Genomic DNA, 24,181 nt, shown 5'->3' on the forward strand with positions numbered 1-24,181 from the left:
TTGCTTAGTTGACGAACGAAATTGCTGCCCCTCCAGTGCTTTTTAACTTTCTCAATGCCCCAGAACTTGAGATTCGTGGGGTCTTTATTGTGAAAGTTTTTAAAATGCTGGTACACATGATGGGGGGATTTACCTTTTCTGATGCACCTAACGTGTTCGGCCAATCTAACCTGAAGGGCTCTTGAAGTCCTTCCCACGTACTGCAACCCACAGCTACATTCCATCATGTAGACGACCCCAGTAGTCGCACAAGTAATAAGATCACTGATCTTATATTCTTTCCCTGTAGCCTGAGCTACAAATTCCTTCCTGCGTTTCAAATTCTTCTTAGCAGAGCGGCAAACTATGCATTTACCGCATGCGTAGAATCCTTTCAGGAAGGCAAACAATTTATTATGTGCTTCTACTGGGGGGTCTACCACCCCTGGGGCTAAGATGTTCCTGAGAGTGGGAGCCCTTTTGTAAACAAAACGTGGTCTTTCAGGGAGATGATCCGGTAACACCCGATCTTGCATTAGAATAGGCCAATGTTTATTAAAGATCCTTTCCACTTTTCTATATTGGATGTTATAGTCCAAAACAATCCTTACTTCACCCTTAGGCGCTTCTTGTTTTGGGCCACTAGTTAACAGAGTATTACGGTCAATCTCTTTAATACTTGAGAGGTCCTTCATTAATCTCTCTTCGTTATAACCCTTCTGTTTAAACCTTTCAGATAGTACGTTAGCCTGTGCAATGTAATCGGCTTCCGAGGAGCAATTGCGTCTCAGCCTAACAAACTGCCCTTTCGGAATATTACAAAGCCATGAGGCATGGTGGCAGCTGTCAAGAGGGATGTACGCATTTCTATCTGTTGGTTTGAAGTGATTACTAGTAGTAAACCCACTGGTTCCCTTTGAGATGACCAAATCTAGGAAGCACACACTCTCAGGGCTAATGGTCCATGTAAGAACTATATTTTTGTTGTTGTTATTCAGTTTACTCATAAATGACTTGAGATCTCCCATTTCTCCATTCCACACAAGGAACACGTCATCAATGTACCTTTTATAGCACCCCAGTTCAGGGGGGCGGTCATGGAACACCACCTCCTCCTCCCAGTGGGCCATAAACAAATTGGCCACACTGGGAGCGAAACGGGCGCCCATGGCCACGCCCCTTTTCTGGAGATAGTAATTATTGCCATACCAGAAATAATTTCTGGAAAGGCAAAAAAGTAAACTGCTCAAGAGAAAACTCCTAAGTTTCCTCGGAAGGCTGGATGTAGAAAAAGCCCACTTTACCACCGCCTCTGCCTCCTCATGATCTATGATAGTGTACAGCAAACCTACGTCCGCTGTAACTAAGATAGAGGCAGGGGTGCAGGGCACATCTTGCAAAAGCTGGATAATGTGTTTGGTGTCTTTTAGGTAAGCTTCCGTAGACACTACTAATGGTTGAAGGTGCACATCGACATATTGGCCCAACCGGGATGTCACGGAATCAATACCGTTGACAAATCGGTCTTCCCGGTGGGCGTTCCCTGTCTTTGTGCACCTTCGGTAGGCAATAGATAATCGGGGTTCTACAAAACAATGGGTCCAAATAAAGTGACTCTTTTGTGTTGAGAACTCCCTTGTGTTTGCCTGACTCTATTAGTTTGCTCAATTCACCTTTAAATTTCAATAAGGGGTCATTCCTTAGTAGTTCATAAGTATCTTGTTCTGCCAGTAGGCGATTCATCTCCTCTTTGTAGTAATCCAGGCTGAGTACTACCAGACCTCCACCTTTATCGGCAGGTCTAATCACAATACGTTTGTTATCCTCAAGAGATTTGATCCCTGCCTTAATATATTGTGGGTCCGATACCTTTTTTACCTTCAAACTTTCCAAGTCCTTACAGACCATGTTTTTAAAAACGTCTATGTATTTATTGTGTTTATTGAGAGCATTGAATACTGATTTATTCCTCAAGTTGGAACTAGGTATAACTGTGTTCACTGAACTAGTTAGTACAGAGGAATCTGGATTCGTCGAGTTCCTCGCAATAGGGTTGGATAGACAATATTTTTTCACGTTGATTGTCCTCACAAATTTCTGTATATTGACGTACGTTTGAAATTTGTTCAGGTTACGTGCTGGAGCAAACTTGAGGCCCTTGTCCAGGGTTTTCAACTCTTCAACTCCTAAGGTTACTCCACTTAAATTATATATCCCTGCCCCTAGCGGGATCTTTTTTCTCTGGACCCTCCTGCCTCCTCTTTTTCCTCTCTGTTTCTTTTGGCCGACTTGTTCCCTGGGGTTTCTTGTGTCGGGCCTCTCCACCAGTTGTCTATTTGGCTCTGGGATGGAGGGGGGGGGGTAGGCAACTGCCTGTCCCCCCCGATTCCCTAAAAAAGCCCCATTCACATTCCCTTGGGTTTCACTCAGGGGTTCGTACCTATTTTGAGTTGTCACTTGTGTGGGTAGTTGGCAATTGCCTCTAGTGGGGTAACCACCTCTCTGGGCATTAGGTTTCCATCCTCTTCCCCGTCCCCGAACGGAAACTTGCCAACCAGAGTTCTGGGGGTACTGGATAGAAGGTCTAGGGGAATAATTATTGTGATAATAATTATCTTGTCCTCTCCTAGGAGTGTTGTTATTCTTCCCCTTACCCCCTTTACCTCCCCTCTTCCTTCCTCTATTAGTTGGTCCGCTCCTATTATCGTATTGATATATAGGAGTGAGGGGTGCCCTCCAATACTCAACTTGAGCATTCCTGATAGGGGGAACGGGGGTGGCAGGGGGGGGGGACATCCTGTTGACCACTCTCCTCCTCTTCCATAGGGGCACTCAACATAGGATTTTTTTGCCACTTAAAGATATCATCCTTCTGGAAATCCTCCCAATCCCTTAGGAATTTCTTCTTCTTCTTATTCTGGGTGTCATTATCCCATTTAATAAGTCTATTCTGATGGGTCCCAGAACATTTATTATACTCCTCTTTATCCTTAAAGGGTTCCAATGCTGCTTGAATCTCCTTGATCTGGGCGTCAATAATTTTAAGCTTACGACGTTTCCTCATCAACAAAAATTCCAGCAGTTGTTCACCCTTTTTTAAGAAGAATTCCCTCCATTCGCTAAGGGATTCTTCATCCAACAAACCGTCATTGGGTGGGACATCCCACCTCAGACGTCTAGGGATTAATTTGGTCTTTATATAGTACTCAAAGGTGGTGATGTCCCACCATAATCTGACCTTCTTCTCCAGAGCATACCCCAGCCTTTTGAATAGGGATGGCACATCCCCTTCTACACTAAGGGCTGGAGCACTAGAGAAGATATCACCAAGATCAATTTCCCTTTTATCCAAATAGCTGAAAATATCCATGAAGAGCAGCTAATATACGTAACTGAATAGGCAAAAATACAAGTAGAAAAAATATCAGCGCTCAGCCCTACCAAATAGCAGCTGAACACTAACAAGGTACAGTAACAAAACCTCAGATAATATGCAGATATGGTAAAAACAGTGCAGCGCTAGCACTTTAAATGAACAATAAAATCAAAGAATAGAGTCCATAATCAAAAAGTCAGATGTAAGAAGATCTAGGGGTGATAGTCCACTTAGAGTGCAATGAATCCCGATGCAATCCAGAGGAGCCAGGTGCAGATAGCAGCAAACACACACCCTCCACCTTTCAGAGTGGCCTCTCACCTCAGTTTGGTATTAAACAGGCATTGCAGACACAGCCCACAGGTAGGTAGATAGATCCCAGACCTCCAATCTCTGGATATTCCCTCCTATGGTCAGTGATGGACACAATATCCCAATAGGCTCAGATGCCTACACTGCTCAAGCATCACAATCCTGAATAGCTCTCCGGTGACCAGGGTAACATATGGAAAGAGACATCCAGGATAGTGTAATACTGACTTTATTTATAGAATAAAAGCACATAAAATGGACTCTTACTTGAATTCAAATTAAACAAGGCATGTAACGGCAATAGACCGGGGCAGCGGGACAGACTCGGTCTCGATCGGTCTCCTCCGTGCCAGCGGGTGACGTCAGACGCTTCACTCCTCCTCCCTCCGCACGCGTATCGCCTCCGTGGGTGGAGGCTTCGTCAGCGGTGATGAGGATTGGTCAGGCGTCACCCGGTATATACTCCACCCACAAATCTGATTGGCCGGACCTTCTAGTTAGTTCCTATGGATACCCTAACGCCGAAACTTGAAGGATTTCCGACTCGGACACCAGACAATCCCAGATATAGCTCTTGTAAACAAAGGATAAGAGGCAACTTAACCCCTTCTCTACCCAAGGGCATCCAAATGCTCCTCAATAGCTAATCCTATCCGAATAGGGATGAGTAGCACCATTAAAAATATACATGTTTACAAGCATACTTCTGTTTTATATTGTGAATACAAAATAAAATATATAAAATATAAAAGCGTGTAACGCCCTATACCCGCTGACACGGAAGATACATGAATTCAAATCGTGTCATAACTCACAATAAGCACTTAGTGAGCACACATGTTAAGAGCAAATAAATGATAAAAGTTAAAGATTATAAACCTTTGTTAAAAAATATAAAAGCCATAAATATACTATAGCCCTGATACAAATATAAACAAAAATCTTCATCGATCGGAAATGAAACAATTTGAATCGAAATCGGTATTCAGACCCTGGGGTACGGCAACCTTCGTTTCATAATTTCAAAAGGATTCCCTTTTGCTTAGTTGACGAACTAAATTGCTTTTTAACTTTCTCAATGCCCCAGAACTTGAGATCAGTGGGGTCTTTATTGTGAAAGTTTTTAAAATGCTGGTACACATGATGGGGGGATTTACCTTTTCTGATGCACCTAACGTGTTCGGCCAATCTAACCTGAAGGGCTCTTGAAGTCCTTTCCACGTACTGCAACCCACAGCTACATTCCATCATGTAGACGACCCCAGTAGTCGCACAAGTAATAAGATCACTTATCTTATATTCTTTCCCTGTAGCCTGAGCTACAAATTCCTTCCTGCGTTTCAAATTCTTCTTAGCAGAGCGGCAAAGGGAACCAGTGGGTTTACTACTAGTAATCACTTCAAACCAAAAGATAGAAATGCGTACATCCCTTTTGACAGCTGCCACCATGCCTCATGGCTTTGTAATATTTTGCTATATTTTAGCAGGCCTTGCACAGTGCCCCTGGACAGCTGTTTACTTCAGTTGTACATCTGGAGGGATCAGCAAAGGATAAACAGGACACGGCAGAATAAACAGCGTCATTGGATAGCGACTGTGGTTCCTGGGGGTACAATACAAGACATGGATAGTGGAAAGTTTCCTGATTCGTTTGCTTGGGGAGCATCAACAGCAACCTATCAAATTGAAGGAGTTTGAGAGGAAGAGAGTCACTGAACCGATCTTGGAATTTACCCTTGCTGATATCTACTTTAGGTGGGCAGCTATTATACACATGCGAGGTGTGCTCATTTATGAGAGTAAGTGAGCATCGTGATCTGGTGAGTGGCCATTTCCTATTATCCCCCTGCACTTGGTGGTGGAATAGTGGTGACCCTGTTGGACTACACGAATGATTTGCGTTTTGTGAATTGTTGAAGCTTTGGAGTCTAAAGGGACTGATGTTCATATTTACCATCATTTAATAAGCTTGTGGGACTATTTTCCAATTGCTGGGAGGAGTTTGCCACTAACCAGACTGGCATTTTGGGGGATCTCTATGGTTTATTTTAAGAGACTTTTAAATATTGTTTCAAGCGCTACTATCATTTTCTGTTCATATTGCCATTACATGCCTTGTTTAATTTGAATTCAAGTAAGAGTCCACTTTATGTGCTTTTATTCTATAAATAAAGTCAGTATTACACTATCCTGGATGTCTCTTTCCATATGTTACCCTGGTCACCGGAGAGCTATTCAGGATTGTGATGCTTGAGCAGTGTAGGCATCTGAGCCTATTGGGATATTGTGTCCATCACTGACCATAGGAGGGAATATCCAGAGATTGGAGGTCTGGGATCTATCTACCTACCTGTGGGCTGTGTCTGCAATGCCTGTTTAATACCAAACTGAGGTGAGAGGCCACTCTGAAAGGTGGAGGGTGTGTGTTTGCTGCTATCTGCACCTGGCTCCTCTGGATTGCATCGGGATTCATTGCACTCTAAGTGGACTATCACCCCTAGATCTTCTTACATCTGACTTTTTGATTATGGACTCTATTCTTTGATTTTATTGTTCATTTAAAGTTCTAGCGCTGCACTGTTTTTACCATATTTACTTGTATGACTGGCTTGGTGACTCTCCTGGGAACTCCTCTACCACCCTCGTATTGGCCCTACATGGCTCGAAAACGCAGGCTCTGGATGCTCTCCACAGATCGGTTCCCAGGCGCTGCTCTCGTGCCTCTCCTCTGGAGGTTGGGTGGCTGGCCTGGCATGCTGGCAACACGATGATTTCGGAGTCACCCGCTGTGTCTCCCAATGCCCCGTTGTGGGATAATCCCAACTTCCCTGAGCTTTATGGTCATCCGGACTCGGGCTGGTGGTCTGGACTTGGGGTGACTCATGTCTCCCATGTCCTTCGGTCAACTCATTTTGTCTCTTTTGATGACCTGAAGGCCCGCCATGGTGGGAGCAACCGTTTTTTCATTAAATACTTGTTACTACGCCACGCCGCCCGTGCAAAGTTTGCTGGGTTGACCCTGGAGCTCGAGGAATCCCCAATGGAGCTGCTATTGTCTATCCCAGGGGTAACCAAAATGGTCACGTTTTACTCGAGGTTGCAGGCGGCGGGTGCTGACCCGTTTAAATTGGCCATGGGCCGGTGGGTCGCACTCCTGCCTGAGCTGACAGAGGAGGTATGGGAGGAGGCCATGGAGGTTTGCTTCCAGGATCTTATTTGTTCCAACCATAGATTGATAAAGTTTAAATTCATTCATCATTTGCATTATACACCTCAAAAATTGGTCCGTATGGGGGTAGCTCCAGGAGCCGCTTGCCCTAGGTGCGGCTGTCCTGCAGCAGACCTGCTCCACATGTTTTGGTCCTGTCTTCATATTAGCAGTTACTGGACATCTATTTTTGCTTTTTTTAACGATAAATTGCATTTACCGGTCCCACGTACGCCTGAGGTAGGCCTGTTGGGTGTGTTGAATGATATTATATACCGTGTACGTCCTAGGATCCTGCTCCGCATCCTATTGTTCTATGCTAGGAAACTTATTTTATTGCATTGGAAAAGTGTTGAACCACCTACCATGCAGCAGTTCTATGTTTTGGTGCGCAGTGATGTACGGCTCTATAAACTAATTTATAAGAGTAGAGGGTGTCCTAATAAGTTCACTAACGTCTGGCAACCTTGGCTTGATGTGGAGGATTCGTACTGGGCTGAGGTCCCTCTGCCCTCCAGCTTGTCTGTTGACTGAATCTGTGTGGCCCCACGTGTCACGCGGATTATCTTGTTGAATAAGATGTGTATAGTATGCCCCCCCCCGCGGGGGTGGGTACTTGGGGGTAGGGGAACGTGCGTGCGTGTGGTTGTGTTGGTGTGAATGGTGGGTTTTTTGTGTGATTGTGTTTTCTTGGTTGTGCTGTTCGTCTTGTCAAGGTGTTTTTGGTTCCCCCCCCCCCCCATGTTCATCCTAGAGGGGGTTTTACTTATGGTGACCTGTTAGGCGTGCAGCCCTACCGTTGCTTGGTACTCCTGGACTTTTTGGTATGATTCCCCTTCTCCCACCCCTTTTTTCCTTGAGCCCCGTTAGGCCCCCCTCCCCCGTTTGAATTGTCTATGCTACAATGTCTTCAGGTACCCTGATATATTTAATATGCTTGTTCCATACGTGTTTTATTGACATTGTCTGTCCTTGTATTTTCTGTTGTTTGGAAAATTAAAATAAATACCTTTCAAAAAAAAAAAGAGCCAATGACATGGCTCTTTACCCATGTGATCAAATGTGTCCAATCACAGCCGGTCACATGTAAATGAGGAAGTGCCATTTATCGGCTCTCCTCACCTTACACTGTCAGAGTGTGTGGTGAGGAGAGCCGATCAGCGGCTCCTCCTCACAGGCGAGACTAGGACAGGTAATCAGGGCACTGATCATCAGTGCCCCGATTACAGAAATGTGGAAATCAGTGTCTACCATCAGTGCCCATAGTGCTGCCAGTCAGTGCCCATCAATGCCTGCTCATCTGTGCTGCCCATCAGTGCTCACCAGTGTAGCCCATCAGTGCTCACCAGTGCCGCCCATCAGTGTCCATCAGTGTCGCCCGTCAGTGTCCATCAGTGCCGCCCGTCAGGGTCCATCAGTGCCGCTGTCTTTCTATTACAATAAACGTATGTGTTTAAACGTAATACACTATGATCTGCCCTTTATTCTTTACGGGGGAATTACTGTGACTTGCACCTGAGACAAAGGGATATCCTATATGGTTGATGACCCAGTCTGGAGCTATTGCCATGCTGAGAGCTGATTGAGGCTGTTTTTTCACAGCCTTCAGGTGAGAGGCTAGTATCACTGGTGAAGGATTGCACCGATTGTGAGCACCTTAACAAATGGAGCACTGAGCACTTTCATTTGGAGTCTTATCTTGGACTTTCCCTTTTTTCCCCCGTGTTATTCATTTATTGATTATTTATTGATTGTGCCTTTTTTTAGGACTTATACATTCATTGATTACTTTTTATATTTTTAACCATTTTAGCGCTGCACTTTTTTCTATTGTCTTATGATTGGGGTTTTATATATTTTACCTTGGTGTCAGCTGCTTTGATATTTGCATCTCCATTTGCTTGCGCTGATATTATTTGTTGCATTCATCAGTGCCGCCCGTCAGTGTCCATCAGGGCCGCCCGTCAGTGTCCATCAGGGCCGCCCGTCAGTGTCCATCAGGGCCGCCCGTCAGTGCAGCCCATCAGTGCTGCCTCATCAGCGCACATCAGTGAAGGAGAAAAATTATTTATTTTCAAAATGTACTCACAGAAAATAAGAAAAACTTTTTTTTTTCAAACTTTTCTGTCTTTTTTTTTTGTAAGAAATAAAAAACCCAGCGGTGATTAAATACCACCAAAAGAAAGCTCTATTTGTATGAAAAAAATGATAAAATTTTTTATATGGGTACAGTGTAGCATGACTGCGCAATTGTCATTCAAAGTGTGACAGCGCTGAAAGCTGAAAATAAGCCTGGGCAGGAAGGGGGTGAAAGTGCACTGTATTAAAGTGGTTAAACCATCAACTTTCCAAAAAAAGGGTCACTTTGGGGGTATTTGTACTGTTCTGGCATTTTAGGGCCTCATGAAATGATATATGCAGTCAGAACATAAGGACTGATCAATGTTCAACTATGTATACCATAGTTTGTAGACTTTCATACAGACTAAATAATCTATACTGATAACGGGCAATTTTTAATCAAAGAAATGTAGCCAAATAAATTTTGGCCTATATTTATGAGGAAATATGGATTTTTTCTACAGCTTACCTGTAAAATCAATTTCTTGGAGTACATCACAGGACACAGAGCAGCTATATTCATTACTATATGGGTTATAAGCCACCTATAGGTGAATGGACACTGGCAACTGGACGGGAAGTCCCCCATATAACCTCTCCCATACAGGAAGTACCTCAGTTTTGTAGCAAGCAATAAACATCCCAGACAAGAGGGCAGGGACCTCTGTGTCCCATGATGTACTCCAAGAAATACATTTTACAGGTAAGCTGAAGGAAAAATCCATATTTCTTTATTGTACATCACGGGACACAGAGCAGCCATTTTCATTACTATATGGATCGTCCCAAAGCAATGCACTTGAGAGGAGGGAGGACACCATAAAATATCACCATCAGACCACAGATCTACATAGCAGTTTGCAGAACACTGCAGCCAAATGCAGACTCCTCCTGTGTCCTAACATCCACTTGATAGAAACTAGTGAATGTTTGCACTGATGTCCAAGTCGCAGCTATGCAAATCTGAGCCAAAGAAGCTTTATGACGAACAGCCCAAGAGGCACCTACTCTTCTAGTATAGTGTGCCTTTAATGAAAAAGGTGGAACCTTCCCTTTTAAACACCTCTGAAAAGTGTTGGGAGGGGGTGGATATGGCCTTCTGGCTTAGTTCTCCCTCTCTCATGGGGTCTTCCTTCGGGGGGGCCCAACCTAGTATTCGGAGTAAGCTGTTTCGGCAGTCCTCCCAGAACGGGGTTTGCCTGGTTTCGGCCAGGCGAATCTGTGAGTACCTTAGCCCCAGGCAGCAGTCTTGCGCCCCGGAGGATCAAGGTAAGGGTCTGTCCTCTTCGGAGGTGGACCATTCGCACACCCTGTGCACTTTTTGTGTTTCTCACGTTTGCGTGTGTGCACTTTTTATGCACCGGGTGCTAGTCTGAATGTTTTTCACACACCACGGGCTTAAAAAAAAAAAAAGAAAAAAAAAAGTAGGTGTATCAGCTGTGATAAAGCATACCTTGCTTGCTTAATCTGCTCTTACCCCATGTTATTTGGTGTGCAGGTTTTTGCCATGGCGTGAAAGCGCCCACGTATTTGTCTCCTCGGAAGGCTCCAGATTAGGCAGGGCCTCCAGTGGTGTGTCTGTGGCAAAAGATTGTCATGATGACGACACAAGGGGTGGGGGTTTCCGGGTGATGTCACTGGGAGGCCACGCCCCCATTGCAATAAAAGACGCTGCAAAGACCGGAGGCGGCATAATCACGGGAGAAATTGTCGGAGGAGGACTGGAGGGAGAAGACCAGAGGAAGAATACCAAAGGGAGAAGATCGGAGGGGAGAAGACCAGAGGAGAAGATCAGAGGAAGATTTTTAATAAAGGACTTCTCAAAACCGTCACTTGTCATTATTTACATACACCTCCTTTTTTGGGGGTGAATGGGTCGGGATACAATGTACCCCATACACATTCACATAGGGAGGGGGTCCGGGATCTGGGGGCCCCCTTGTTAAAGGGGGCTTCCAGATTCCGATAAGCCCCCTGCCCGCAGACTGCAACAACCACCGCCCAGAGTTGTCGGGAAGAGGCCCTTGTACTCATCAACATGGGAATAAGGTGCTTTTGGGTGGGGGGGGGGGGGTGGCGCAGAGCCACCCCTGTCCCAAAGCACCCACCTCCCCATGTTGAGGGCGTGTGGCCTGGTATGGTCCAGGAGGGGGTGGGGCCGCTCGCTTGACCCCTTCCCTTTCCTGCCGGGCTGCATGCTCGGATAAGGGTCTGGTATGGATTTTGGGGGGGGGGCCCATGTCATTTTTTCAGCGTGGTTCTCCCCTCAAAATCCATACCAGACACGAAGGGCCTGGTTTGGAACCTGGGGGGGACCCCCACGTCTTTTTATTTTTCCCATTTTGGGCCTGGGGTTCCCCCTCAAGATCCTCAGAGCGCAAGTGGCAACACAAGTTGGATCATCCTGATCCGACTTGTGATGCGACCTCCGTTCAAATCAATGTGCTGAAAGACATATCAAAGACGGCTCATAGGCAACCATTGATTTTGAATGGAGGCAGAAAAACGCTGCTAAAAGCCAATATGGCCAAACGTGCAATAAGGCCAATGGAAAAAGCTACTAAAAGCACATTTTTACAGCTGCTTTTTCCTGGAGAAGTGGCTCTGTAGCTTGTTTTTTCTGACGCCCTGTGTGCATGGGGCCTAATAGGAAATGGCAAACACATTTCAGTGTCTAAGCAGAAACAATGTATTTGGGTTTGTTTAGCTAACTTGTTTAACTAACTAGCCAAAAAAATTCAAGTACCTTGTCCTCGATAAGTGCTGCGCCAAAGATCACGAATGATCTTATTGATCTCTTCCATCTTCATGCTATGGAACTTCATTATGGCTCTAGCAAAACAAGACAAAAATTTGCTTGATAAAGAGTCTGATCATGCATTATTGTAGAATACATTTGCATTAAAAACAATGCAAACTGTAAGGGTTTTATAATACCAAAAAGAGTAAAAAAAAAGAAAAAAAAAAAGACATTAATTGTAAGGAAACACAACAATTAAAACTGTAGTTTAGCTCTCTCTGTCATAAGCTTGGTAATTTAAACTGAACAAGCTATGATTAAGCACTAACAAGTAAGAAATGTGTTAGCTGACATTGTATAATAACGGTATCTTAATAAAAAGTGTGTAGCGCCACTATCAGTGGCTGGAAGTGCTCATGGGTCTCAGCTCACAGTCTACAATGATCATACTACAGGCAACCACACTAAGTCTACATTTCCACTAGTGCAACTAATTAATGCCACCCTTTCCCATCTATGCGACTTTGAAAATTAGCGACTTATCAAGTGACTAGGGACACAGAAAGTCACATGACAAGTCACAGCCCATTAATTTCAACGCCACCCATTCCTATCTATGCGACTTTGAAAATCAGCAACTTTGAAAAGGTGCCTGCGCTACTTTGATGCAACTTATGATACGACTTTGATCCAGAGAGTGTAAAATTGGATCAAAGTTGCATCAAAGTCGCACTCTAAATTGCAACAGTGGAAACGTAGACTAAAGCTCCGTTTCTACTAGTGCGACTTATCATGGGACTTTGAACACACAAAGTCGCATATCAAGTCAGCCCATTCATTTCAACGGCACCCGATTCCATCTATATAGTTACATAGTTTGTGAGGTCGAAAAAAGACACCAGTCCATCCAGTTCAACCTATGATGTGTGTGTGTGTTTGCTGTTAACCGTACATTGAATACCCCGTATGTTGTGGTCTTTAAGGTGCCAAGCTAATCGTTTTTTGAAACTATCGATGCTCCCTGCTGATACGACTGCTTGTGGAAGAGAACTCCACATCCTTACTGCTCTGACAGTGAAGAACCCCTTACGTATTTTAAGGTTAAACCGTTTTTCCTCAAGTTTTCGTGAGTGGCCACGTGTTTTATTGTATTCCCTTTCTCTGAAAAGTTTGTTCTTTATGCTAGGGTCGCCAGTACAGTATTTGTACATTGATATCATATCCCCCCTCAATTGTCTCTTCTCCAGAGAGAATAAGTTCAGTGCTTGTAGTCTTTCCTCATAGCCGATGCCCTCCATTCCCCTAATTATTTTTGTTGCCCTTCTCTGGACTCTCTCCAGTTCCAGCACATCCTTCCCAAGGACCGGTGCCCAGAACTGGACAGCATACTCCAGATGTGGCCGGACCAGAGTCTTGTAGAGTGGGAGAATAATCTCTTTATTTCTAGAGTGAATCCCTTTTTATACATGCCAGTATTCTGTGGGCTTTGCTTGCAGCGGCTTGGCATTGCATGCCACTGCCAAGCCTTTTGTCTACCAGTACCCCCAGGTCCTTTTCCATCCTAGACTCACCCAGAGGTTTCCCCCCCCAGTGAGTAGCTTGCTTTCGTGTTTGACGACCAAGTGCATTACTTTACATTTTTCAACATTAAACCTCATCTGCCATGTAGTTGCCCACCCCATTATTTTGTTCAGATCCACTTGTAAGGTTTCCACAAAAAAAAAAAAAAAAAACACTAAAATTATATTTAGTGCAAACAAGCACAATGTTCTACTTAATTCTTTGGTAAAATATAAAATGTAGGGTAGTGCTAAGTAAATAGATACCATATACAGTATAGATATGGTATGGGTTTCAGTGCTGCAAATATAGAATTTGATAAATTTTGTTTGTTATAGTACCAAATAAATAATCAAAAGTGCAATAAAATCTCATAAATCAAAATATGATCAGACAAATAAAGTGCAAATTAGACCATACAAATTATGGAATGTCTTTAGTGCTTAAAAAGTGACAGTGCCAAATAGACAGTCCTTCCGTGCTTCTGAAGTGCGGGTGCTTAAAATATGCATGTGTTCTCTTATGGGCCATACACACTATACAATTGTCTTTAGATTTTTTCCTTTTGGATTTACCAAAACCAAATAATATGAGGTCAAACCTAAACACTTTTGATTTGTATGCAATCTGGTAGGCCCTTGCACTACATAGTAAAAATTGATTTTTGTAAAATCTTACCGTAAAATCCTTTTCTCTTAGCTCATTGACAGACGTAGTCCTCAGTGATACAGCACCTTCGGGGTTATGTTGCCTCCACAGGAGCAGGACTAGACAGGAAATTAAAATGCTCTGGCCACACCCTAGGGGCAGTCCCAGAGGGTATATCCTCTCTCTCTCTCTGCCTCAGCAAATCAGTTATGTCAAAAAGCAGTCTTTAGAGATTTTAACCCAACCCAACTCCAAAACAGAGGGGCGGGGACTACGTCTGTCAATGAGCTAAGAGAAAAGGATTTTACGGTAAGATTTTACAAAAATCCATTTTTCTCTATCGCTCATTGACAGACGTAGTCCTCGGTGATACAGCACCTTCGGGACGTCCCAGAGCAGTATCACAAATGAGGGGTGGGAAAATGGAAATCAAATCCCAATCTAGAAGGCCCAACCGGTGCCAACTAGAAGTTTACAATGCTCATCCTTAATGATGAGACTCAACAAAAAAGAAATTTTTCAAACAGAAAAAAACTCTCGAGGTAGACCACCGGTCTCCTCAAATTGCGGCCTGCAAAACCTTGCAGCCAAATGAGGCATCCGCCGATGCCGTCACATCAATTTTATAGAATTTTGTAAAGGTATGTACCGACGACCAGGTGGCCGCCTTACATACCTGGACCACTGACGCCTGATGGCGAAAGGCCCAGGAAGTACTGAGCGCTCGAGTGGAGTGCGCCCTAACAGGGAACGGAGGACTCTGACCCTTAATAGAATAAGCCTGTACCACCGTCTGTCTAATCCATTTGGCAATGGTCGCGGCAGATGCAGGCAAACCCTTTCTGGGGCCATCCGTGATCACAAAAAGTGAATCCGTCTTACGGAATGATTCCGTAGCTTTCAGGTATACTCTGATTGCCCGAACCACATCCAAGGAATGCAACGCATGTTCCCGATGATGCTTGGGCTGAGGACACAAGGAAGGTAGTACAATATCTTCATTCAGATGAAAATCTGAAACCACCTTAGGAAGAAAGGATGGCTTAGGATGAAGTACTACCTTATCCCTATGAATCACTAGGTATGGGGACTGGCATGATAATGCAGCCAGTTCTGACACCCTGCGAGCAGAAGTGATAGCCACCAAGAAGGCCACCTTCTGGGATAAAGTAAACAAGGGAATCTCCCTGATGTTTTCAAAGGGAGGTTTCTGTAGAACCGACAAAACTAAATTAAGATCCCAGGGCGGTAAGGGCGCGCGGACTGGTGGAGCCAGGTGCCGCACCCCCTGGATGAAATTCCGCACCAAGGACTTGGTAGCTAAAGGTTTCTGAAAGAAGATTGCTAATGCTGAAACTTGACCCTTGATGGTGCTCAAGGCTAGCTTCTGCTCAACCCCTTGTTGCAAAAAAGCCAATATTCGAGTCACCGAATAGGTACGTGGAGGAAATCCTAAAGATTCGCACCACGCAATATAAGTCTTCCATGTGTGATAATAGACCTTGCTGGAAGTCGCTTTCCTTGCTTTAATAAGGGTAGGAATGACTGAAGCTGACAAACCTCTGTCCTTCAGTACTTGGGTCTCAATGGCCAGGCCATTAAAACCAGCGACTGTAAAGCACGATGGTAAATTGGTCCTTGAGACCACAGACACTCCCTGAGACGAAGTTCCCACGGAACGTCTGCGACTAGCCTGTCCAAGTCGGCCAGGCCGGCTTGACGAGGCCAGCCTAGAATTTCTAGGACCACTGGTGCTGACTGGATCTGAACCAGGCGTCCCTAGAGCTATCTGGCCCCGACCATCCGAGAAAGTCTGGTCGTTTTCTGTTCCCACACATTTATCAGATACCTGATTGCTATCAGGAAGGGTGATCTTTTCTGGTTGAACCTCAGGGACCGAAGTCACCCGGCTAGAGGCTTCTTGGCCTGTCTGGTCAACCAGATCCGATTCCTGTGGGGAATTGAGACTAATCTTAGGAAAAGGTAAAGGAAAAGATCTATTCAGGGAACGGTGACTACCGCTCCCTGTAGTACTTAAATGTTGGAAGGGAAGAATCGCACCGGTAGTAGTAGTTGATGCTCGATCTAATGTCCTGAATACCGGTGAAAACGTCCCCCCACCCTCAAACCGGGTGGGGGCGCACCTTCAGGCTGTGTACTCCTTTGCTTCGGGTTTGGCTGAGTTGGTCCTCTGTTTGTCCGACCAGCCTTTCTTGAAACCTCCTGGAGGAGTCTTGCCTTTCCCGCTTGTTCCAGCCGGGCGTGCAAACCCTTTATGGGCGGTAAAGAAAGGTCCTCGCTTGTTGCGAGGTCCCTTAGCTTTAGCAGCCTGTGGCAAAAAAATGCTCTTGCCCCCAGTGGCATCCTTAATGATTTCATCTAGGGTGGCCCCAAATAGACGATTCCCCTGAAAGGGGAGATTCGTCAAGGTCTTTTTGGAACCTAGGTCAGCTGACCAGCATTTTAACCACAGCACACGTCTGAGGATTACCGCTGACATAGATGCATGCCCTAATAGGGGAGTAGTGTCCAAGGCTGCGTCACAGATGAACTGTACCCCTTGTATAATCTGTTCCATCAAATCGGATGTTTCCTGGGGAATATCTTTTCCCCTAAGGTCTTGGCGTACCAATCTCGCCCATTCCGTAAGTGTGTGGGAAACTAGACCAATAACAATTACTGGTCTAAATGCTGACCCTATCAGAGAGAAGATGGTGCGGGACTCTGCTTCCATCTTTCGATCCACCGGATCCTTAAAGGACGAAGTGTCCTCCACTGGGATAACCGTGGCTTTATTCAGCCTGGAAATAGGTGGATCCACCACTGGTGGTACCGTCCATTTCTTAATGATGGATTCCTCAAACGGATAGCGTCTAGCAATACGCTTGGAAATAGTAAAGGTACGTTTAGAATGCTCCCATTCTCCTTTAATCTTATTACCAAAACACTTGGGTACAGGAAAAACCATCACTGTTTTTTTGATGGGCTTGTTAGTACCAAAAGGAATCTCTGTATCAGTTGCTTCTGCCGGTAAAACCTCAAGTTTTAAGGTTTCCTGCACTGCCACAACTAGTGCGTCCACCAATGCTTCTTCCTGAATTATAGCGGGAGAAGAAACGTCCTCCTCACTGTCTGAGGGAGCTTTACCTGAGGTAACAGCCCTTGCAGAGGGACCTGCAACTGCAGTGACCATCTCTGAATCTGAGTCAGAGGTGTCAGATAATATAGGGGTAGGCGGGGGTCGCTTCCTTGACCCTCGTCCCTGACAGGCCGCCTCCACCCGAGCCACCATAGACTCCAAAATTGCTGTAAATGCCTCTACACTCTGTGCACCGGCGGGTCCCGTGGCCCCCTCGAGGGAAACAGGTGGGGGAATTTGTGTGGCAGGGTCCATGATTATTCCAGTAACTTCCCGGATAATATAATTCAAAAATAAAAAACTTTTTTTTTTTTTTTTCACAGACCCCCAGCGCCACAAAAGCCCCTTAGTGTTACCTGCTAGGGATCCCTATCGATCGAGAGAGAGAGATAGACCCCCAGGCTCACCACTTGATGCTCGGAGTTTAACTGCAACAGGTTACAGCGCTGTCTTGACAAACAGGAAGTCTTTTGGCTGGCTGCCCAGGAAGAAAGGAGGCGGCTCCGCCCCTCTGCATGCCTTCCGGCGCCTCCCCTAGCTCCACGAGGTGTTTGGATCACCTCAAACATGGCCGCCCCCATGCTGGAGACACGAGGCTACGCCAAAATGGCGGCTCGTGCAATCCAGCAAAAAAAAAATGGCGGCGGCCTGTACCGAATAGCGGTGTGCTGCAGGGCACACAACACTATCTCTGCATGGGGATTTTTGGCGTGGTTGGCGGTACCGGCCCTGGCGGACCTCATGGCCTTCGGAAGGCCTGCTATAGCTGGAGATTTGACTAGGAAGGCAGTCTACATGTCCGTGGCTTCTGACTGGTAGGTACCTTATTCTTATCACAGTAAGATTCCCACACTGCCACTGATTACAATCTTTTAAACATGTATACAATTAGATTGTTAGCTCCCAAACCAAGCCTCCTGGCTTTTTGCACATAAAATCACACTCAAAGTAGGGGGATCTGTGCCATGTTATAGGATAGAGGGGGACTCTATCTTACCATACAGAGAGGGGCCCGCGTTCACCACAAGACCCGTCAGGGGGAAAAGGGGGAACATACTACTCACCATACCGGAACCAGGCGGGCACCAACTCCTGACAGTACCCCTCTCCACCGGAGCGGGAGGGCTGTCGACCAATACGGACGCCGTGACTCATGGTCTTTGGCGTTTCAGCGAGACGTTTAACTCGCGGGGTCAGTCCCTTAATGGGACTTTGTCGCGGCCAACCCAGCGCGGAGCTATGGCCTGCACGCGCTCGTAGGCTGAACTGGGGTGACCACCGGATCTCAACATCCAGCCCGTCGCCCAGTTCAGCTTTCTTGCTTGAAGATCTCACAGGAACACTGGAGAAAAAAGCTGTCTAAAAAATCTTTTTAAGAAAAAAATCTTGCCAGGACCGAAGATCCCAGCAAGGTATCTAGGTCCTTACTCCTAACTAGACAGAAAATAACTGATTTGCTGAGGCAGAGAGAGAGAGGATATACCCTCTGGGACTGCCCCTAGGGTGTGGCCAGAGCATTTTAATTTCCTGTTTAGTCCTGCTCCTGTGGAGGCAACATAACCCCGAAGGTGCTGTATCACCGAGGACTACGTCTGTCAATGAGCGATAGAGAAAGGTAAATCTAAAGGAAATCTAACAACAAAAGTTGTATAGTGTGTATCCAGCTTAAGTCTTACCCTCAGTTCTCTGGTGGTTCTACCCACATATTGAAGTCCACACTCACACTCCAAAAAAATAGGTAACATGAGTGCTGCTACATGTGATAAATTTAGATGTTTCATAAGTTTGTTTGGTGGTATTCTACTTAAAATTAGTTGTCTCTTTTTCTCTTTTTTACAGGTCCTGTGGGTAGAACCACCAGAGAACTGAGGGTAAGACTAAGAAAGCACGTACATAACATTAAAAGGGGCTTGTCAACACAGCCTCTCTAACCACTTTAGAAAACACCACAACAAAGACTCTATTAAATTATCTTTTTGCGGAATAGCTCGGGTAGAAAGACATTGGAGGGGCACAAACACGAAAAAAGGCATTTCACAAAACGAAACTAAATGAATATACCAACTTCAGAGTCTGGCCCCCACAGGGTTGAATATAGAACTGGATGTCAACGATTTTATTAATAACTTTTGATTTTTGTACAATTTGACCCTGATGATTGATAAGGGATGTGGGTTTTATTATTGAACAATATTGCTTAATAGATACAAATATATGTACTAATGCTATCATATGTTAAATGTTTTCATCATGAATATTGGGGCTGGATAAATTATATAGTTATTGATTATTTTACATAGTGACATAAGATATACAATAATAAACCCTTTCTAATAATTTTCTTTCCATTTACATCATAATGAGAACTTTTTTAAGATGTTCTTATATTGAGGTATAAATGCAGAAAAATTCCATACAGTATCGGGTGTAGAGAAACCCTAACAATATCTGAATTATAGGAGGGAGTACCTTGGATTTAAACATATAGGAAGACATATTTTGCATCACACTGAGTGTAGTGCAATAATGACAAAACTAGTCACAAGAAGGAGTACCAAGATGGTTACTAGGGCACTTCCTGTATGTACAGGAAGTTACAGCAATATGCATTTTTATACAACATATATAGTTATACATCCAGTTGAGATAATAGTTATTGCCACGTATGGGAGATTGGTAATGAATAATTATCATAGTTGATGATTTATCCTTCAGATGGTATTGAGAAAGTGATACTTTATAGCAGTGTGAGAACGTAATAACAAGAAGAAGCACCAAGATGGCGTTTCCAACACTTCTGGTTTATACAGGAAGTGACATTCACGCCTTATTACAACGGATGTAGTAGGTTTATTTAAGAATAGGAGAACGTAACTATAAGAAGGAGTACCAAGATAGCGTTTCCCACACTTCCAGTTTATACGGGAAGTGACAATCACGCCTAATCACAACGGGCGTAGTAGGAGTATTTAGGAGTAGTAGGAGCTTATGATATAAAGACAGACTCACATAGGACACCCCAGCCTCAGAAGATGCCCAGTGGGAGGGGCGAAAACGTGCCAGGCAGGGGACCGATTGGTGACGTCATATCCGGTGGTTTGTCCGCATGCTGCGGCGGCATCCACCACGAGGAAACACAGCTTGTAATTGCTTTTTAACCTGTAAGTGGATTTTGTTTTTGGATTTTAATAAATGCTACAGTTTAACGCTATGAGAATTCTTCTCTCATTTCTACCATGCATCTTATTGTGAGCCTTATCATGAAGAAAAGAGGAATTCTTTTTTAACCCTACACTAAGAGGAACGGCACCATTTCCTTCATCGTCATTGGAGTGTACATACGGATAAGGAGGAGGAGGATTGTAACCATTCTTTACAGTGCTCATTTACCACTATATGCTGATTGCCATAATAAAATTGGTGAGTAGGGAATCAAAAGAGGAGCATGGAGTGATTCACCGTTATACATATTTCAAGCGCCAGCACTTCGGAAGCACGGAAGGACTGTCTATTTAGCACTGACACTTTTTAAGCACTAAAGACTTTCCATAATTTGTACTGTATAATTTGTCTTATCATATTTTGATTTATGAGACTTTATTGCACTTTTGAATATTTATTTAGCACTAGCACTTTTAACAAATTCTATATTAGCAGCGCTGACACCCATACCATATCTAATCATTTGTGAGGCCCATATCTCTATGATCAGCAGCAGCTAAATCACATTAGTAATTCTCACACTAGCACACTGTGCAGGTACACACTCTATTACAACCATATACAGTATTGTCAAGCTTCAAAGTGTGTGAAATCTCAAAAAACTATGATACACGAAAGTTTTCATGAGTGATGTTTTAAAAGATTTTACCATAAAATATGGCCCTAGAATTATTGCTCTCCCTCCAACATTTTTTATTTATTGCTATCACAAGGTCTGATGATGGCAGGTCTTTCTTATAGAGGCATTAGGGGTCTACAAGACCGTACCTGTCTCCCTTACCCTTTATGCAGCTAATCAACATACTTGATTAGCTGCTACTTCAGCTACAGTAGTCCGGAAATGATAGCTCTGAACCTAGAAGTTACTCCTCTTGCTCTCATTGTTACTACTGATTACCATGGCCCTGGAAGTATTGGAACCCTGAAAACCACTGCAGGGGGCAGAAGCTACACCTTTAGAGCCCTAAAAAAATGATTAGGTGGCTCTGGAGCCACCCACATCACTTTTACCTGGAAGTCTATAGGCGGCTTTAAAAACCATACCAACTACATGGCTGCTGCAGTGTGAGCTTGCTTTACCCCCTAAATACCATGATCTTTATAAACGTACCTTAGTAGACAAGGAATAAAGGATGGAGGTTAGTGTACAGAGCAGATCTGCATTCCATGTGGGTTTTACAGGTAAAAAAGAAACCAGGGAGAAAGAGTCCAACAAAGCAACTTCACTGCTTGCATTAGTGTGCAGGAAAAAATACTTACTGGTCCAGAGTTTTATAATAAATGTCCAAGTCTTTGTTAGCCAGCTCTGTGGTTCTCATAACAATCATCATCTCCCTGTGCTTCTCTTCAGCATCTTTGTACTGGGGTTCCCGAAGCTCTTTCTTAAACCGCATGATTTCATCCTCAAATCCTTTCTGACGTCCAAGAGCCAGGCTGTGGTTTGTTTTTAATGTTTCTATTTTGTTTTCCAAGTCTTGATGTTCACTAAAAAACAAAAAAAGGTATAAAAAAGATGAACCTTTTTTTTTTTTTAACACAAAATCGTGTTTATTAAAGATTGTAGGTATAGAATGATAAACAGCTGTGCATATACCATTTAGAAGAAAAAGACCAAGGAAATAAATAAAATACAATTGTCTACATCTTGGAACAAGGGTCACAGAGAAGCATTGAATCTTAGCTTCATACATGGCTGTCAGGAGGTGGGGCAGGAAGGTGAGGGGGGGGGGGGAGTGGAACAAGGAGGAGAAGGAAAAAGGACAGGAACAGAGAAAGGGAAATGCTGCCAGGAACTCAATGAAGGCCAGGTAGCAAGCTGCCCATCAACCTCTGTACCCCATAAATCTATCCAGTCTGACCAAATTTTGTCAAATTTCACAGCAGAGCACTAAGAAGTGGCAGAGGGGGGGGGGGGGGGGGGCGTGGGGGGGGCGGTCAGATCAGACTTCCAACATAACAGTATCTCTCTGCGAGCATAAATGCAAACATTGCAAATAGAATATTTTCAGTGTCAAGTTAAATGAGAATCATCAAAAACAAGAGGAACATCTTGGGGTACAATCCGAGAGTTAAATTGCACACCGAGTTGACATCTGAAAGAACCTTTGTCCAAAATGATCGTAAGGAGGGACAAGACCACACCATGTGCAAAAAGAAAGCCCCTGGAGCCAGACATCTTGGGCAGGTCGGAGAGATAGACAGATAAATGGTCGCTAAGTGCTGAGGTGTATAGTAAACCCTGTGTAAAAGTATAAGCTGGAAAAACTGGTCTCTAGCCGAGATCATAGTAGTAAACATAAGAACTCAGACAAGCCTCCCTCTCCTCCTTTCCTAAGGTAGGTATATTAGCATGCCACCTTCCATACGCCCAACCCAGCTTAGTTGTATAAGCCATAGATAAGTGAAGGTATAGGGAAGATAGACGTTTTTCCAACAGCCTGGAGGTCAGAGGCCTCTCAATGGGGTCCGACTCCAGTACAATGCAAGAAGGGAACTGTTGGCCAAAGGCATGTCGGAGTTGCAAGTATCTAAAAAACATCCAATTGGGTAACTGAAATGCTGCCTTAATATCAGGAAATGTTCACAGCCTACCCTCTGCAACTACATGTTTCAGACCCACACATTAGGAGCAAGGATAATATACAAATGGGGGAGGGAGGGATTACTTCACAGAGAAACATGAGGGGAGAAGGACTCCGGGGGACGATACGTAGCTCTAGCTCTGTGCCATATCAGCACGGTGGTGCGCATCAGGATCGTAACCTCTGGGTGTGCCTTAGGGCCACTGAAAATAAGGTTACCAAGCATTGAGTATGAACCCACAATGGCCACCTCCAAGGTCACAACAGGACTGTCTTGGGGTTGTAAAAAACACCATCTGACAGTGACCAGCACTGCCACGAACTAATACAACTAAAAGTTTGGAAGAGATGATCCCCCTGCACCAAGGGGCAGCTGCAATGTAGACAGGGCCACCCAAGGAGTCCTTCCAGCCCAGATGAACCCAGAAATGATGTGTACCCTGGCAAAAAAAAAAAATTGGATTTTTGTCTTACCGTAAAATCCTTTTCACTGAAGTTCATTGACGGACGCAGTCTCTGTTCTTCATAACAGTAGGGTTATACTGCCCCCTACAGGAGTAGGACACTAGGCAGAAAAAAAGTTCTGGCTATGCCTATGGGCAGTCCCATGGGGTATTCCCTCTCTCCCTGCTATAGGATGTCCGTTTTGTATCAAAGTAGTGTCAGAGAAAACAATACCAACCCAACTCAAAATTGAGGGGCGAGTACTGCGTCCGTCAATGAACTTCAGAGAAAAGGATTTTACGGTAAGACAAAAATCCAATTTTCTCTATCGTTCATTGACGGACGCAGTCTCTGTTCTTCATAACAGTAGGGATGTTCCAAAGCAGTTCCTTAAAGATGAGGGGTGGGAACAGCAGAAAATAATTCCCCAAGGTTGAAACATAGCCAACCAGGCAGCATAGGACTCATATCAGAACAAGAAAATGAGACCCACCTGAAAAAAACATTAAAAACCCTCAAGGGAGACTGAAAAACATCCTTAAACAAAAGCCTGCAAAACTTTGCGGTCAAAGGAGGCATCTGCAGATGCCAGCACAACCACCTTATAAAACTTTGTAAAGGTACGAACAGATGACCAGGTCTTGCAAACCTGAACCACAGACGCCTGACGGCGAAAGGCCCAGGAAGCACTAAGCGCCCGAGTAGAATGTGCCTTAAAAGGGAAAGGTGGAACCTGACCCTTAATTAAATGAGCCTGCACAACCGTCTGTCTGATCCATCTGGAAATAGTCACAACAGGCGCAGGTAGCCCTTTCCTTGGTCCATCCGTGAGTACAAAGAGTGAATCAGA

The 24,181-nt window shown here is 44.5% G+C and overlaps 1 protein-coding gene across 1 annotated transcript in view; it reads right to left on the reverse strand.

Moving 5' to 3' along the window:
* RAD50 (RAD50 double strand break repair protein) overlaps nt 1–24,181 on the reverse strand; it is a 549,855-nt gene that overhangs the window by 64,389 nt on the left and 461,285 nt on the right. Inside the window, exons 22-23 of the mRNA XM_082256750.1 lie at nt 21,566–21,790; nt 11,743–11,828 (exon numbers count right to left, since the gene is read on the reverse strand). Of these exons, the coding sequence (XP_082112876.1) occupies nt 11,743–11,828; nt 21,566–21,790 (311 nt within the window). The remainder of the gene's footprint in view (nt 1–11,742; nt 11,829–21,565; nt 21,791–24,181) is intronic.

Source organism: Pelophylax lessonae (genome assembly GCF_965119305.1).
Source record: "Pelophylax lessonae genome assembly, chromosome: 4".
Taxonomy (NCBI): Eukaryota; Metazoa; Chordata; class Amphibia; order Anura; family Ranidae; genus Pelophylax; species Pelophylax lessonae.